The following is a 16,124-nucleotide window of genomic DNA, read 5'->3' as shown; positions in this document are numbered from 1 at the left end:
CTCCTACTGAATATACTGATGGGTTGAGTGACTTTCCTAAGGTCACACAGAGTAAGTGGCAAAACACCTGAGAGTACTTACGCTAACACAAAGAAGGGTGGAGTCTTTCTCGGCCTTACCAGCCTGCCCAGCCCCCTCCCAGAATCCTATGTCCTGCCCAACCTGCCGGAATCTGTGATCCTTTTGTTGGGATGGGATCGAATTCCCTAGGGCTCCCGTCCCAGACCTGGCCAGCGACTCCAGTAACCAGAGCTGTGTGAGAAGAAAAGGCCAAGCCATTGGGGTAGCCACACCCCAAAGAGAGATGAAGTCTCAGGTGAGTCACGCCACTGAGGGGCCACTTTCTCTGTCCCAAGGGCCACTGCTGACCTGCAGCCCTGCCTCACCAAGGACCCAGAACTTTGGCCTCCCAGCCCCTGGCTGTCCTCTCCTTCCGCCTTTGCGGGTTCTCCCACCCAGTAAGTGTCCTGGAGCGAGGACACCTGCCCCCAACACCCACACCGGGCCCCTAGAGACCTGAGACGCGCACAGGGCTCTGGGTGGGGACTTAGGCTCCCTACTTCCTCCTTCTAGCCCCAGATCCACTCAGATTCCCAGAGATGGGCTCCAGCCAGGGAGGGTGGGGCTGTCCCTGGGACCATCAGGAGTCACGGGCTGCCTAGGCAGACAGAGCTGTGGCAGGGAGCAGATCTTCACCCATCTCTGTGCCTCCAGCTGACTCAAATGTACCATGTCCCAGCACCTGCTTCTCCCACTTGCCGTCCTTGGTAACCTCAGGGGACAGGGCATGGTTGTAAGGGGCCTGGCTTCTAACATCTGGGGAGCTGGAAAGCAGGACTCCAGGGGTCTGCCTCGGGAGTGGGGTGTCAGAGGAGGCAGGGGAGGAGGACATCAGCGAAGGTGGGAGTGAGGTGTCGGGAGGGGAAGGAATAGCATATGAGAGGAGGAGGAAAGGAGGCCTGGGTGCCATGGGGGGATGGAGTACCTGTAAAGTTTGCGGGGAGGGGGTCAGGGAGGGCGTGTTGTGAGAATAGGTCTCCAGCCTCTTCCTGCCTCCATCTTTCCAGCCATAAGCCCCATCCCAGGAGCCTTCCAGGACTCAGGTAAGGCAGCTGGACTAGGTGAATATCACCCACAGAGGCAGAAAAGATGGGAGAGGTAGCATGGGTGCTGGCAGGGCGGCTGAGAGGGCAGGGAATTGGGGAAGAGGAAAGTAGGAAGATGGCAGCTGGGCGCTGTCAAGGGCTGGATGTCACCAATATCTTCCTCTTTTTACCCTGTGACTCCCAGCTCTCAGTCCTACCAAAGAAGAACCTGAAGATCTGGGTAAGGAAGGGTGGGGGGCTGGTCCTCAGATCTTAAAGGAGGTTAAAGCTGGCTAAGCAATGAGGGAGGTGGAAATGATCAGAAACTTAGAAGTGCCCAGGTTCTCTTTGTTCCCTGTTCGGGGGCAAACTGAAGTGGATTGGGGGGTGGGGCTTTGCCCTGAGTTACCTGGGCCTCTGGCTTTGGGGACAGGGGCAGGTGATGACCTCCACGGTATCCCATTGCAGACTGCGGTCGCCCTGAGCCCTCTGCCCGAATCATGGGGGGCTCAGACTCGCAGCCGGGCACCTGGCCGTGGCAGGTGAGCCTGCATCAGGGCGGGGGCCACATCTGCGGGGGCTCCCTCATCGCCCCCTCCTGGGTCCTCTCGGCCGCTCACTGTTTCGTGACGTGAGTATTCGCCCACGTCCAGCCCCTTTCTTTCAAAAGCCAAGCCCGCCCCGCAGCTGGGTCCCGCGGACTCAAGGCTAAATTGAAGCCCAGCTACCCCCGCCTCCCCGCCCTCCTGAAGCTAAGTGCTCTGCGGGGTATCCAGGTTCGGAGTGTGGTGAGGCCGCCAGCAGACTCCGCCCACCACTCCACCAAATATCCGGGTCTGAATTCCACCTTTCCAAAGCCCCCCATCAAGCACCTCCAAATCGCAACCGCTCCTCCCCCTTTCAGGAGTCTGTCTCAACCTCGATCGCCCCAGCCCCGAATCTGGATCGGATTCCGCCCCTCCTGGCTTCCCGCTGACCCCCCCTTCTCCCTGGTTCCAAGCCCCCAGCCCCACGAGGCCTGCCCCCTCCATGCGGTCCACCTAACCCCACCCCGGCCTTGGCCTTGGCTTAGGAATGGGACCTTGGAGCCCGCGGCCGAGTGGTCGGTAGTGCTGGGCGTGCACTCCTATGACGGACCCCTGGACGGCGCGCACGTCCGCTCGGTGGCCGCCATCCTGGTACCGGACAACTACAGCGGCGTGGAAAGTGGTGCCGACGTGGCCCTGCTGCGCCTGGCCTCTCCCGCCAGGCTGGGCCCCACCGTGCGGCCCGTCTGCCTGCCCCGCGCCTCGCACCGCTTCGCTCACGGCACCGCCTGCTGGGCCACGGGCTGGGGGGACGTCCAGGAGGCCGGTGAGTGGGGCGGGGGCGGGGGGGGGGGCGTCTCAGGAGGTGGGTTATTGGCGAGGTGGAGGCTACCAGGTGGGGCCGCAGGGCAGCCCGCACTGGACGCTTGATGGGGCCGTTCCTGAGATGAGGCTGTAGGAAGAAGAACGGAGAGGAGTGGGAGGGGACAGTGGTTTGGGATGTGGTGGGCGCAGAGACAAAGATGTCCAGGAGGCAGCTGGAGGGGACCAAGCTGAGCCCTGGGGAACAGGGGGCTGCATTCCTGACTCACAGCATTTCTTCTCTGGTTCTGCCGACAGACCCCCTGCCTCTCCCCTGGGTGCTACAAGAAGTGGAGCTAAGGGTGCTGGGAGAAGCTGCCTGTCAGTGTCTCTACAGCCGGCCTGGTCCCTTCAATCTCACTTTCCAGCTATTGCCAGGGATGCTGTGTGCTGGCTACCCAGAGGGCCGCAAGGACACCTGCCAGGTGAGGGGAGGCCCCTGCACCTGCCTGAAGGGCCAGGCAGAGCCCTCACCAATAGGAAGCAGTATGATTAATAGACAAATCCCATCTCACTCATATTTCTGAACCTCATCTGCAAAAAGAGGGCAAGATTGCCAGTGGATGGGATTGATGTGAAGATTACAAATGGACAGAACTTGGGGCTCAACAAATGGGCACTGTTATCGATGGCAGTGTAGCGCAGTGGTCACATGCCAGACTCTGGAGTGTTATCCTGGTTAGAAGCTCAGTGCCACCACTTATTAGCTGTATAGCCTTGGCCAAGTTATTTGACTTCTCTCTGTGCAGATTTTCTCATCTGGAAGATGGGGATGATAGTGTTACTTTCTGGAGGTTATGATGATTAAATAAATCATCATATGATTTATTAATCATTATGATAACTAAATAAATTTGTACATGTAAAAAACATTTAGAACAGTGCCTGGTCCTTAGTAAGAGCTAAATAAGTATTAGCTATTATTATTACTATTATTATTATCATTATATTATTATCCCATATCCTAGCCTATAGCACAGCACCTATTACTTAGTAGATACTCAACAAATAGTTATTTTTTAAAATGAATTAATCCTTCACAGAAGGGAATTTTCCAGATAACCTGCTGAAGGCCAAAACATGATATATTTTCACCATTTTCCCCAGAAATGTTCCTGCAATGGCACAGAGCTTTGAGGGCACTCAAGCATGCATGGTGGTGATGGGGATTCAGGCTAGATGGTTTTCAGGGTCCTTCCCAGTTATGAAGTTCCAGGACCTAGGGACATAATCCCTGCCTTCTTGAACAGGACTGCCAACAATTCAACTTCCTCTAGAACAGTGCTGTCAAATAAAACTTCCTATGATGATGGAAATCTTTGCTATCTGCACTGTCTGATATGATAGTCACTAGCCACACTGGCTACTGCACATTTGAAAGGTGGCTAGTGTGATCAAGGAATTGAATTTTAATTTTATTTAATTTTAATTAATTCAAATAGCCACATGGGGCTAGTGTCTACCATATTGGACAGCACAATTCTAGATGATTCTGCACCTTCTTTGTAACCCTCCTGGGGTCACAGAGGTGCCTAACCTGGAATATAGTGATATCTTAGGGACAATGCCCCGGCATTAAATGGCCCCAGAACCCTTGTTTTACTGTCTGTTCCTTTTAGTTCTTCCTCCTTACTTGCCTTCAAACTGTCCCTTCTTGCTGCTTTTCTAATAGCCTATTTCCAACAGCCTTTTCCTCCTGAATGCTGGCATCTCTGATTTACTTTAACAATTTAACAAGGAATTCTAACAACTTAGAAATCAAAGACAGCGTTTGTTTGAACTATTTATTGAACAAGAATCATTGGCTCTGAGTGAGACCTGCAGGCCTCTCTGGCATGGCCTTTAATGCGTTAGCTTGGTGCTCCTGGCTTTGACTGCTCATCAGCCTTTCTACTTTACAAGGCTTTCTTCTGTTTAGAGTTGTAGGGGTTACAGAGGACAAGGCACAGCCAACAAATGTTTCTAGGAGAAGGTGGCTGTATGTAGGGCCAACCAGAAGAGGTGTAGAACCTTTGCGAGGTGGTCCGGTATAAGCGGGTGGGTCTCTGGGCTGATCCCGTGACACTAAGTCATCTATCATCAGGGAGACTCTGGGGGGCCCCTGGTCTGCAAGGAAGGTGGCCGATGGTTCCAGGCGGGAATCACCAGCTTTGGCTTTGGCTGTGGACGGAGGAACCGCCCCGGAGTCTTCACTGCTGTGGCTCCCTATGAGGCATGGATAAGGGAACAGGTGTTGGGCTCAGAGCCTGGCCCTGCCTTTCCCACCCAGTCCCCGGAGCTCCAGTCAGGTCTCCCCGAGCCCACGGATGAGAACTGTACCATCGCCCTGCCAGGTGAGGGGGTGCAGGACACCTGGATGTCAGCTGGATCTGGGAGATTTGAGTTCAGGTGGAAATTGCCTGGGGTTCAGGAAGCCCCCTCACTCAGGCCTCTCACCCCTCAGAGTGCGGGAAGGCCCCAAGGCCAGGGGCCTGGCCCTGGGAAGCCCAGGTGATGGTCCCAGGATCCAGACCCTGCTATGGGGCACTGGTGTCTGAAAGCTGGGTCTTGGCACCTGCCAGCTGCTTTCCAGGGTGAGTGAAAACCCAGTCTCAGGCAGATTCTTGCCCCTTCCCCCATCAGTCTGAGACACTATCTAACTGGCCCAGCCCTTCCCCTGGGTAGGATAGGGGTAGGGGAGTGGGGTGCCATTGGGAGGTGTATGATCCAGCTCAAAAATCCGGGTCCTAGTCTCTCTGGGGCGAATAGAGGGGTAATACGAATTCGACCCAGGATTGGGGTGGGGGGGTGTCTGAGTGCACAGGTCTCAGGTCCGGGATGCAGAATCCTGCCTGGAGATACAGAGTCTAAGCCACGGGTGGAGGTTTAGACGTGAGCATGTGGGATCCAGCCCACGTCCCCAGTCTCCCCATCCCGCAGCCGCATCAGCTCAGACCTCCCACCCCGCGACCTGGACCACTGGCGCGTGATGCTGCCCTCGCGCCCGCGCGCGGAGCGGGTGGCACGCCTCGTGCCGCACGAGAACGCCTCGTGGGACGACGCCTCGAACCTGGCGCTGCTGCAGCTGCGCGCGCCCGTGAACCTGAGCGTGGCCCCGCGGCCAGTGTGCCTACCCCACCCAGAACACTATTTCCTGCCCGGGAGCCGCTGCCGCCTGGCTCGCTGGGGCCACACGGGTGAGCAGGGATCCGGCTCGGGCCGGGCGGGGCGGAGCCGGGGCCGGACACCACCGCAGCGCAGGCCTCCTCCCTTTCTCTTCCAGAACCAGTGCCCGGAGCCGGTTCGCTGCTTGAGGCGGAGCTGTTGGGCGCCTGGTGGTGTCATTGCCTGTATGGCCGCCAGGGGGAGTCAGTGCCGCCACCGGGAGAGCCGCCTCTAGCTCTCTGCCCCGCCTACCAGGAGGAGGAGGTGGCGGGCCGCTGCTGGGTGAGCGGCGGCGGGGAGGGGCCCATGGGTCTAAGTAGGAGGGAGGGGCAGACTGGGGGCGGGGCCTGAGAGAGACAGGAACTGGGCTCCGTGATCTGGGGACGGAGGCGGGGTTAAGGCGGGGCCAGAACGCGCTAGGGGCGAAGCTTGGCCCAGAAGGACTTTGGGGAGGGGCCCCGAGACCCGCCGGGCCTTTTCGCTACCTCTAGGTTTAAAGAGAATCCTAAAGTGAGGGCCGACTTATTACACAGATCTGTGTTGGAGCCTGGCTTGGAGGAGGTGGGATTTGTTTATCCGAGTACGCGAGAGTGTGGAGTCTAGGAAAGCCCCAGGACTTTGGCATCCTCTCATCAACTGGCACACACCTAGAGGCTGGTAACACACACACACTCTCGCTGCAGAACTACTCTCATTGGAGCCTTCTATGCCGGGAAGAAGGGACCTGGTTCCTGGCTGGAATCAGAGACTTACCCAGTGACTGCCTGCGTCCCAGAGCCTTCTATCCGCTGCAGACCCACGGCCCATGGATCAGCCATGTGACTCGGGGAGCCTACCTGGAGGACCAGTTGTCCTGGGACTGGGGCCCTGAGGGGGAGGAGACTGAGACACAAACTTGTCCCCCTCACACAGAGCATGGCGGTGAGGAGGTGCCTTTGGGGCTTAGGGGCTCCTGGGAGTGCTTAGATCCATGGTAGGGGCTTTGCGGGTCAGCTGTTGGGCCCCCACTGAGGGAGTCGCCTCCTCTCTCTAGCCTGTGGACTGCGGCCAGAGCCGGCTCTGACGGGGGGCCTGTGGCCCTGGCTGGCAGAGGTGCATGTAGCTGGAGAGCGAGTCTGCACTGGGATCCTCGTGGCCCCAGGCTGGGTCCTGGCAGCCACTCACTGTATCCTCAGGTGGGTCTCACCCATCTCCCTGGCAAGAGGGAAAAATTGGAAGATGGGCCAAAGGACTCTTTCAGTAGAGGTTTGTTCTCCCTTTAGGGCTTTTATAGCACAGGGTAATTGCTGCGACGTGTTTTGAGACAAAGAGAGATTTGGAAGGAGGAATAATGAATGAAGGAGTTAGTGGAATGACCCTGGAGATTCATTCCACCCTTTCCCCTGGACTGGGAAGGACTTTATCAGCAATGAGGGGAACAGAAAATGACACTGGACCTTGTTCCAACAGGCTGGGCTCTACAACAGTGCCTTATATTGAAGTGTACCTGGGCCGGGCTGGGGCCAGCCCCCTCCCACAGAGTCACCAGGTATCCCGGCTGGTCATCAGCATCCGCCTGCCCCGGCACCTGGGACTTCGGCCCCCCCTGGCCCTCCTGGAGCTGAGCTCCCGGGTGGAGCCCTCCCCATCAGCCTTGCCCATCTGCCTTCACCCAGGGGGTACTCCCCTGGGGGCCAGCTGCTGGGTGCTGGGCTGGAAGGACCCCCAGGACCGAGGTGAGAGCCCTGGGTCCTGGGGGTGAGAAGTGGCTGGATACCAGAATCCCTGGGACAACCTTCCTTCCTCTCTCTAGTCCCTGTGGCTGCTGCTGTCTCCATCTTGACACCACGACTCTGTCACTGCCTCTATCAGGGCATTCTGCCCCCTGGAACTCTCTGTGTCCTGTATGCAGAGGGGCAGGAGGACAGGTGTGAGGTACGGAGCCTGGGTATCCTGGTCCAGGCAGGGGAGAGGCAGTGCTGGGCAGCTGGACACCAGGGAGAGGGCAGGGTTGGAATTCTTGGGTGCTGGGTCTCAGATAGGAAGAAGCAGTGCTTCCTGGCTGAACCTTGAGAGAGACCAGGGGCCAAGATGCCTGAGGATGGAGGCAAGCTGTGCTTTGTGGCTGGGCCCTAGAAGGTGCAGGGGACCAGGAGGAAAGGGTAAGAGACCCTTTTGGTCTTGGCTCTGATGCTGCAGGTGACCTCAGCACCTCCGCTCCTGTGCCAGACTGAGGAAGGCTCTTGGGTCCTCGTGGGCATGGCTATTCGAGGCAGCAGGGACCTATTTGCCGCCATCGGACCCGAAGAGACCTGGATCTCCCAGACAGTGGGGGAGGCGCATTTCCTGCCCCCCAGTGGCTTCCCCCACTGGCTCCCAGAAGGCGGCGACCTCTGTCCCCCTGACATGGCCAGGGCCTCAGGTTCCCCTCGAGCTGCTCTCTTCCTGCTGCTACTGACCCTCCTGATCCAGGGCTGAGGGGGCCTGGGTCCCTGGGCCACCTCCCCTTCACCTCCCCCACCCCCTCCAGCCCTCTACTTCCTACCTGGTGGGGCTGGAATGTGGCCCAACCGGCTCTGTTCCCTTACCCAGAACCTCCTGAGTGCCCCACCCACCTAGACTGCAGCGGCTTCAGACAATTGGGCCTCAGTGCCCAGCTATTTTGGGCCCTGGCATGCTTGAGGGCAGGGGGAGCCAGTGGACCACAAAGGTGTAAACAGAGACATGCGTGGCTTTGTGGCATTGCTGGGGGCAGGCTGAGGGACGGGGGGTGGGGGTGGGGGGGGTGGGGGGGGAGGGGGAAGCCCCAGGGAGTGGGCCTCTCCCTCCTGGGCCTCTGTCAGGCCTTGGGCTCCCAGAAAATGTATCCCTGATAATGTGGCATCTGTCCCTCATTCCTGCCCCAGGGCGGGGGAGGTCGAGTGGCCAGCTGGGTGTGTGTTACCTCCCCAGTGGAATCAGCATCCCCAGCACACACCTGCTGGACACCTCAGCCCTAGCTCTCTTGGACCCTGCTGCCCCTCCCCCCAGAGCAAGAAGGACTGAGGGTGAGGGTCAGAGGAAGGGTCCAGGAGTCTGGGAATCCAGGGTCTGTCTGCCATATCCTGTACCTGCACGGAGCCTCCCCCGTACACATACCCTGATGAATGGTGCCCCAGAGTGTTCACCTCCAGTGTCCCCAGTACACACACATGACACTTGTACCGTTCAAGGGTCCACGACATCCTGCCCAGTGCCCCCAGGGTTTGGGCCCCATCAAGAGTCCCCTGTATGTACATCTCACTACCTCCGCCCACCCCCACTTACCAGTGCACCTCCCTGCATTCATTCAACCACGTTCCCTGCTAATTGCTAAGTCCCGGCACAGCTCGGGCCTTGACAAGCCCATGAAGTGCTCCCAACGTGGGGGGGAACACATGGACTGGGGATCAGGAACAAGTCATAGAGGAGGTTCTAGCAAAGAATAAGGGCAAAAGGGAGACCCATCCGGGGCAGGAGGGGTGCTTGGGATGGAAACCAGCCGCTGAGGGTGGCAGAGGGGTCACCTCTGGGGCTGGGGTCACCATCCCTGAGTTGAGTAGGCAGAAGGTTGGGGAGGGGAGACCTTACAGGGAAGCTGGAAGTTCTTGGGAGATTGAGAAGATGGGCAGAGGTTCTTAAAGGCCCTGGCTAATCGTTTTGTGTTTTTTTTTCTTTGGCCGCACTGCATGGCATGCAGGATCTTAGTTCCCTGACCAGGGATCGAACCCCTGCCCCCTGCAGTGGAACACACAGTCCTAGCCACTGGACAGCCAGGGAGAGAATATTCTGCATCTATATCTCCACAGGGACATACACCCCTACCTGCTCTCCATAAGGCAGGAGATAGATAGTCCCCAGGCTGAGTAGCTGGAGTTTGTCCCCTCTGGGCAGATACTCCAAGATGAAGAGGAGGAGGAGCTAAGCCCCCACCCAGATAAGAGACCATGTATTTCTCATTCTCGAGGTCAAGGAGACCTTCCCGACTCTACGTGCGCAGAAAGGCTCCTCAGAGGTCAAAAAGGAGGGGGTGCCACCCCACAGTAAGTGATGCCAACCTATCCGTAGATCTCTTTGCTAGAATCCTTCTTGGCTAAGAGTTGCTCATGCACACGTGGGAGGACCCTGAGGTAAACCAAGTACGGACTCAGAGGCAGAGAAAGCAAGATGATTGGCCAAAGGAAACCTGGAAGAAATGCCCCATATAAGTGATTCAAACTACCCACGAGCGCGCGACTCTCTCTCTGAGTCCACCTGTGTGTCTATCCACACGTACCCTTTTCCCTCCTAATAAACACTTTACTTGTTTCACTACTTTCCGTCTCTTTGTGGAAATTCATTTCTACACAGCTGACGGGACAGGGCCTTGGCACTGGCCACTCGTCCTCTGGTGGTCTAGTGGCTAGGATTCAGCGCTCTCACTGCCACGGCCTGACTTCCGTCTCTGGCCAGAGAACGGAAATCCTGCTTCAAGCCACTGCAGGCCGAGGCCACCCAAGATCACCCATGCCCAGTCAGTCACTCGTATGTCATCCCCCACAAACATTTAATATACCCTGTCCTCTACCCAAACCCACCCACAGTGTCCAGGGTCTTCCCCCTCCACCCCAGCTTAGACCCCTTCCCGAGTCAGTCTTTTTTTTTTTTAATAAATTTATTTACTTACTTATTTATGGCTGCGTTGGGTCTTCGTTGCTGCGCGCGGCTTTTCTCTAATAGCATTGAGCGGGGACTACTCTTCGTTGCGGTGTGCGGGCTACTCATTGCGGTGCTTCTCTTGTTGTAGAGCACGGGCTCTAGGCGCGGGCTTCAGTAGTTGTGGCTCACGGGCTGTAGAGTGCGGGCTCAGTAGTTGTGGCACACGGGCTTAGTTGCTCCGCGGCACATGGGATCTTCCCGGACCAGGGCTCGAGCCTGCGTCTCCTGCATTGGCAGGTGGATTCTTAACTACACTGCACCACCAGGGAAGTCCCCCGAGTCAGTTTTGTCCCCTTTCCCATTACAGGAATTCCCTGCCCTCCAGCCTAGGCCCTGAAGTCCTGGCTCAGAGGTCCAGACACCTAGTCTTATGGAAGGCAGGTGGACAAGTGGGGCTCTGTATTTCTAAAGCTTGAAGCCAACACACTTTCCCAATTGCCCAGATTCATACACTCACAGAGGAGGCTCCTGTCCCCCAACCCAGGCACATGGGCCTCCTTTCCCTGAACCTAGGTCACCTGCGCCCTCCTTCTGAGGACGATTCACCTGGACCACCCTTCCCCATCTTTGCCTTGTTAACAGCTTTTCATAATCCCTTTAGGTCTCAGTTCTAAAGGCACCTCCTTGAGGAGCCCTTCTTGATTCCAGCCTAGGTCACGCTCCTGTAAGTGGCTCCCAGAGCCCGCATTCTTCTTTCTCCATCACAGTTCGTAGCTTGAAATTATTCCGTAATTGTTTGTGTCATTTTATGATTCAAGTCTGTCACCGCAACTTCACCATGAGCTCAGGGAAGGCAGGGACAGTGTCCACTGTGTCTCCTGTGCCTGGAACATATTAGGCGCTCAGTAAGTATCTGTGGAATGATTAGCACCACCAGACACGCTCACCACACCTCACCACTCGAAGATGAGGCTGCAGGCTCCACAGAAGGACCTGAAAAGGCCCCAGCCCGGGGGCAGACCTGGCTGTCCGGGGCTCAGATGCTAGGCCTCAGGCGGAACGGAGGGAGAAGCAGCTGGTAACACAGGCCGGGCCGGGCCCTGGGGGCATAACTGGTCATGGAGACCTGAAAGACCTGGGACCGAGAGCCGCTGGGTCAGGAATCCAGCCATCCGGGTTTCCAGCCCTGCCTGGGGCTGCTCAGCCCAACCCCCCCCACCCCCCTTGCCCCCCCGCCTCCACACACACAGCCTAGGGGTCTGAGAGGACTCAGGACTCAACCCAACCCCGCCACCCCCTCGCCCCCCCCCACACATACACACACACACACACACACACACACACAGGACTCAACCCAACCCCGCCACCCCCCTCGCCCCCCCCCCCCCCACACACACACACACGGTCTGAGAGGACTCAGGACTTTGGCAACAAGAGAGGCTGGCTGAGCTGATCAGGGAGGGCGGGACCAGGGGAGGGGCCGGCAGGTAGGTGCCCTTTCCCAGGAGCTGCCACTTCGGAAGGAAGATCTACTGTGTACCCAGGCCGGGCTGGAGACGCGTCCTCACTGCCGGCTGCGGAGACCCTGGCGTTTACTCTGTGCCCGCTGCCTGCCTTCGAAGCCGCCTTGGACACCTGCTTCCGCTTCCCTCTGGTTCTGACACCTGGATCTTGCCTTTGAACCCCAGCCTGAGGTCCCTTCCTTTGGGTGCCTGGTGTCTTCCCAGGGCCCCTGGTCCTGGGTCATGGCCCAGAGGGCAGGCCTGGGGCCTAGGTGGTTGGAGGCTCTGGCCACTCTGCTTTTGCTTGGATTATTCCAGAATGAGATGGGTGAGCGTGTGGGGGTGGGGAGTGTGGAGCACGGGGGGGAGGGGGGGAGGGGGCGGCCGGTAGTGCACCGGCGCCGAGGGTGTAACCCTTTTCTGGGGCACATCCCTTATTCTGGGCTCAAGAACCCCCAGCTTCAGCCTCCCTGGCTCTTGGCCTCTCCCCTCAGCTTTAGCTTCCTGGGGGGCGGGGTGCAGCCCTCTGGAGAAGCAGGAGGTAAGGGGGCGTCTGGGCACTTGAGACTTCCCCGCTTACCCCTCCCTCTTTCTCTTTCCCTCCAGGAGCCGTTGGGGCTGAAGGTGAGGCTCGCCGGGGAAGTGGGGGGAGGGGAAGGGGAGGGGGAGGTGCCACGGGTTCAGATTTCCCTGGGGCGTTTGAGTGCCTGACCCTCTCTGCAAGGCCGTCTCTTTCACTCCTGTTGTCTTATTTGGGTCCTCCAATAGCTCTGGGAGGCGAGGATTACAGCCCTCGTTCTTTGGATTAAGAAACTGAGGGGCAGAGAAATAACTTGCCCGACGGCACACAGCCAGTAAGTGGCAGAGCTGGGATTTAAACCCAGGTCTGACTCCAAACGTGGGTTGTTTTGAGGGAAACAAACCAAGGATCCGTCTCCTTGGCAATCCCGGCTTCACCATGTACTGGCTGTGTCTCGAATGCCAGTTCCCTCACCTCTGAAATGAAGTTGAGGGAGTTCCCTTGGGGTCCACTGGTTGGGACTCCGCACTTTCACTGCCGAGGGCCCCCGGGTTGGGGAACTAGGATCCTACAGGCCGTGCGGTGCAGCAAAAATAAAATAAAATGAAGTTGATTCTGGGAATTCCCTGGTGGTCCAGTGGTTCAGACTCTGTGCTTCCAATGCAGGGAGCACGGGTTCGATCCCTGGTCACGGAACTAAGGTCCCACATGCCATACAGTGCGGCCAAAAACAAAAAATTTTTTTAAAAAATTAAGTTGATTCTGTCTGTCTCCTGGGGCTGCAATGAAGAGTCTGGAAGATTAAGGAAGTGAAAGCCCCTTTGGGGCCTGGCATTGCTTGAACTGCTGGTCTCTATTGTCCTTTTTACAAGGAGAGGGGGAGGAGCCTCACTGGGTGGTTTTCCCTGCTTCTGAGCAGGTGACTTTGTGAAGGGCACTTGGGTCCTGCTCCAAACAGCGGCCTCTGCGGGGGTGGGGCTGTCCTGGAAACTAGACATTCACACCCTGGGAGCCCGGCTGTTCCGTTCGTTTGTTCAACACACATCCACAACTCCATCCATGTGCCCAGCCCTGTGCTGGGTGCTGGGGACATAGGGATCTGCCCTCGTCCCTGCCCCTAGGGAACGCCCAGGTTGGCTGGTTGAAGCAGACACGTCATAATGCGGAACAGCCACGTCTGGGAAGCACGGACCTCGGGAGCTCCGAAGCGTCGCCTCACTCAGCCAGCAGGGTCAGGGCAGGCTACAGAGGGACTGAGAATTTGAACCATCTCCATAGGCGATAGCAGTTTGCTGAGCGAAGTAGGGATGAGGAAAGGTATTCTAGGCAGAGTGACCTGAATAGGCCAAGGTCTGGAGGTGAACAAGTGTGTGGCCCGCTGTGACAGGGTGTGCAGAGGGATGGCTGTGCCACGGAAGGTCTGGAGTCTCTCGTAAAGGCAGTGCGGGCCAGGGAAGGATTTAAGCGGGGGTATGACCTGGCCAGATTTGTAAGGAGTGGAGCAGATGGAAGGCAGGAAGGCCGGTGAGGACAGAAGCTGGATGAGACCTTAATTAGGCACTGGGTCGAGGGTAGCGGGGGCAGGCAGATCTGACCGTGACTGGTGAGCCATGGGATGGGGACACAGGGTGGCTGATTTCTGTGAACTCACACCCCAAGCTCCAAACCAGACCTCCTGGGCTATGTCGGGAGTGGCAGGGTCGAGGATGTGGTTTGGGGGACCCTGAGGACCTGACCCCCTCCCTTCCTTTCCTCCCTGGGCAGCCTCCTGCGGCGTGGTCCACCAAGCACGTATCACAGGTGGTAGCGATTCAGCCCACGGCCAGTGGCCCTGGCAGGTCAGCATCAGCTACAACGGCGCCCACGCGTGTGGTGGCTCTCTCCTGTCTGAGCAGTGGGTGCTGTCGGCTGCTCACTGCTTCCCAAGGTACCAGCTGGGTAGGGGGCAGGGCGGGGAAGTCAAAAGTGGGCTGGAGGTCAAAGTTCAAGGATCAGTGTGGGTCAGAGGTTGGAGATTCTTGGGTTGTATCTAGGGATATCAATAAAGTCTGTAAGGATCCGTCAGGAGTGAAGGCCAGAGGTCACAGGTCACAGGATAAAACTAGGATGCAGGGTGGACTCTGAAAGGTCAGGAACTGAGGTTGGACGCCACAAGGCAACAGGGATCCCGGTCTCTCGGGTCCCAGCCTTCGCCCCTCTGCCTGCAGGGAGCACCGCACAGAGGACTACGAGGTAAAGCTGGGGGCCCACAAGCTGAACTACTACAGCTCTGACACCGAGGTCCGCATGGTGGCGCAGGTCATTTCCCACCCCAGCTACCTCCAGGAGGGCTCCATGGGTGACATTGCGCTCCTCCAGCTCAAACCCTCTGTCACCTTCTCTCGCTACATCCGGCCCATCTGCCTCCCCGCAGCCAACGCCTCCTTCCCCAATGGTCTCCAGTGCACTGTCACGGGATGGGGCCACGTGGCCCCCTCAGGTGAGGGTGAGGTGGGCGCTGATGTCTAGGGGCACGGAGGGAGCCGACGCAGGGTAGGAGGCCCTGGGTAAGCATCTTTTGCCCCCACAGTGAGCCTCCCGGCCCCCAAGACGCTGCAGCAACTTGAGGTGCCACTGATCAGTCGCGAGACCTGTAACTGCCTGTACAATATCAACGCCAAGCCCGAGGAGCCCCACTTTATCCAGCAGGACATGGTGTGTGCTGGCTATGTGAAAGGGGGCAAGGACGCCTGCCAGGTACACGCGGGGGGTCCGGGGAGAAGATGAGACAGGCGTGTCTTGGGAGATGAGGGCTCAGTGGGGCTGGCACGGATGGTTGGAGGCCTGGGGGCTGGTCCTGACAGCTGCTGTATGGATTTTCTCCTCAGGGTGACTCTGGGGGCCCACTCTCCTGCCCAGTGGGGGGCCGCTGGTACGTGGCAGGCATCGTAAGCTGGGGTGATGCCTGTGGGGCCCCCAACAGGCCTGGTGTGTATACTCTGACCTCCAGCTATGCCTCCTGGATTCACCACAAAGTGGCAGAGCTCCAGCCTCAGGTGGTGCCCCAAATCCAGGAGTCCCAGCCTGATGGCAACCTCTGCAGCAACTATGGGGCCTTCAACCCTGCCCCAGCCCCAGGCTTGGTGGGACCCCTCCTTCTGCTGCCACTAGGCCTGACCCTGGGCCTCCTCCGCCCACAGCACGACCACTGAGCTACTCACCCTGGGAGCTGACTTGCTTCCGGGACCTCCACAACACACCCAAGGGCACACGCCTGCTCCCAGGATGCCTGACTTTGAGCCACTCCTTCCTCCCAGGACCCTGTGGGAGTTCAAAGCACCATCCTGACCTTTGAGCCCACTCTTCTGGGTTGCTCTTTGGGACTGTAACCTCCACCACAGGAGTTTACTGCCTAGGAGTCTACTGGCTAGAAACTCTGGTCACTTCCATCTGCTGTCCACAAGCCTATCGGTTGGGCTCCTGTGGAGCCCCCAAGGACCCTCGGCTATGAAAGTGGGCCCCGGCTCCCCACCTGTTTCTAGAAGACGCCCAGATGCCTGCTGCTGAAAGGCTGGCTGTAGCACCTCACCTGCTCTGCCTGATGAGCCCCATCATTTCACCCTCTCACTGTTTTCTGGGCTGGGGCTGCCTCTGGGCAGCATGCTTTCAAGGACAGAAAAGGCCCCACTCTTGCCTCACTGGCTGCCACGCCCCCCTGAGCCCCGACTCCTGGACTCCGGAGGACTGAGCCCCCACCGGAACTGGGCCCCGACTTGCACCTGGTGTGCGGGGTTAGACGGAGCGAGATGGAGTAAAATGTTCTGAGCACAACTGGCCGTGTGTGTGTGACGTGAAATGATGCCCATCCGCT

The 16,124-nt window shown here is 58.1% G+C and overlaps 1 protein-coding gene across 1 annotated transcript; it reads left to right on the top strand.

Moving 5' to 3' along the window:
* Window positions 1-730: 730 nt before the first annotated feature.
* On the top strand, window positions 731-16,102 carry LOC132437690 (polyserase-2). The gene is given in 21 exon segments (XM_069541388.1): window positions 731-767; window positions 1,068-1,103; window positions 1,291-1,326; window positions 1,554-1,716; window positions 2,158-2,438; window positions 2,732-2,898; window positions 4,557-4,806; window positions 4,917-5,050; window positions 5,364-5,649; window positions 5,736-5,899; window positions 6,301-6,538; window positions 6,651-6,792; window positions 7,067-7,332; window positions 7,410-7,531; window positions 7,796-8,069; window positions 11,912-12,082; window positions 12,361-12,378; window positions 14,039-14,201; window positions 14,482-14,753; window positions 14,844-15,010; window positions 15,142-16,102. Coding segments are annotated over 21 exon segments (3,711 nt in total). The 3' UTR covers window positions 15,466-16,102.
* The last annotated feature ends 22 nt before the right edge of the window (window positions 16,103-16,124 follow it).

The sequence above is a fragment of the Delphinus delphis genome, chromosome 15 (genome assembly GCF_949987515.2).
Source record: "Delphinus delphis chromosome 15, mDelDel1.2, whole genome shotgun sequence".
NCBI classification, from domain to species: Eukaryota; Metazoa; Chordata; class Mammalia; order Artiodactyla; family Delphinidae; genus Delphinus; species Delphinus delphis.
Note: the sequence above shows the minus strand (reverse complement) of the source record. Positions and strands in the feature narration are given on the sequence as shown.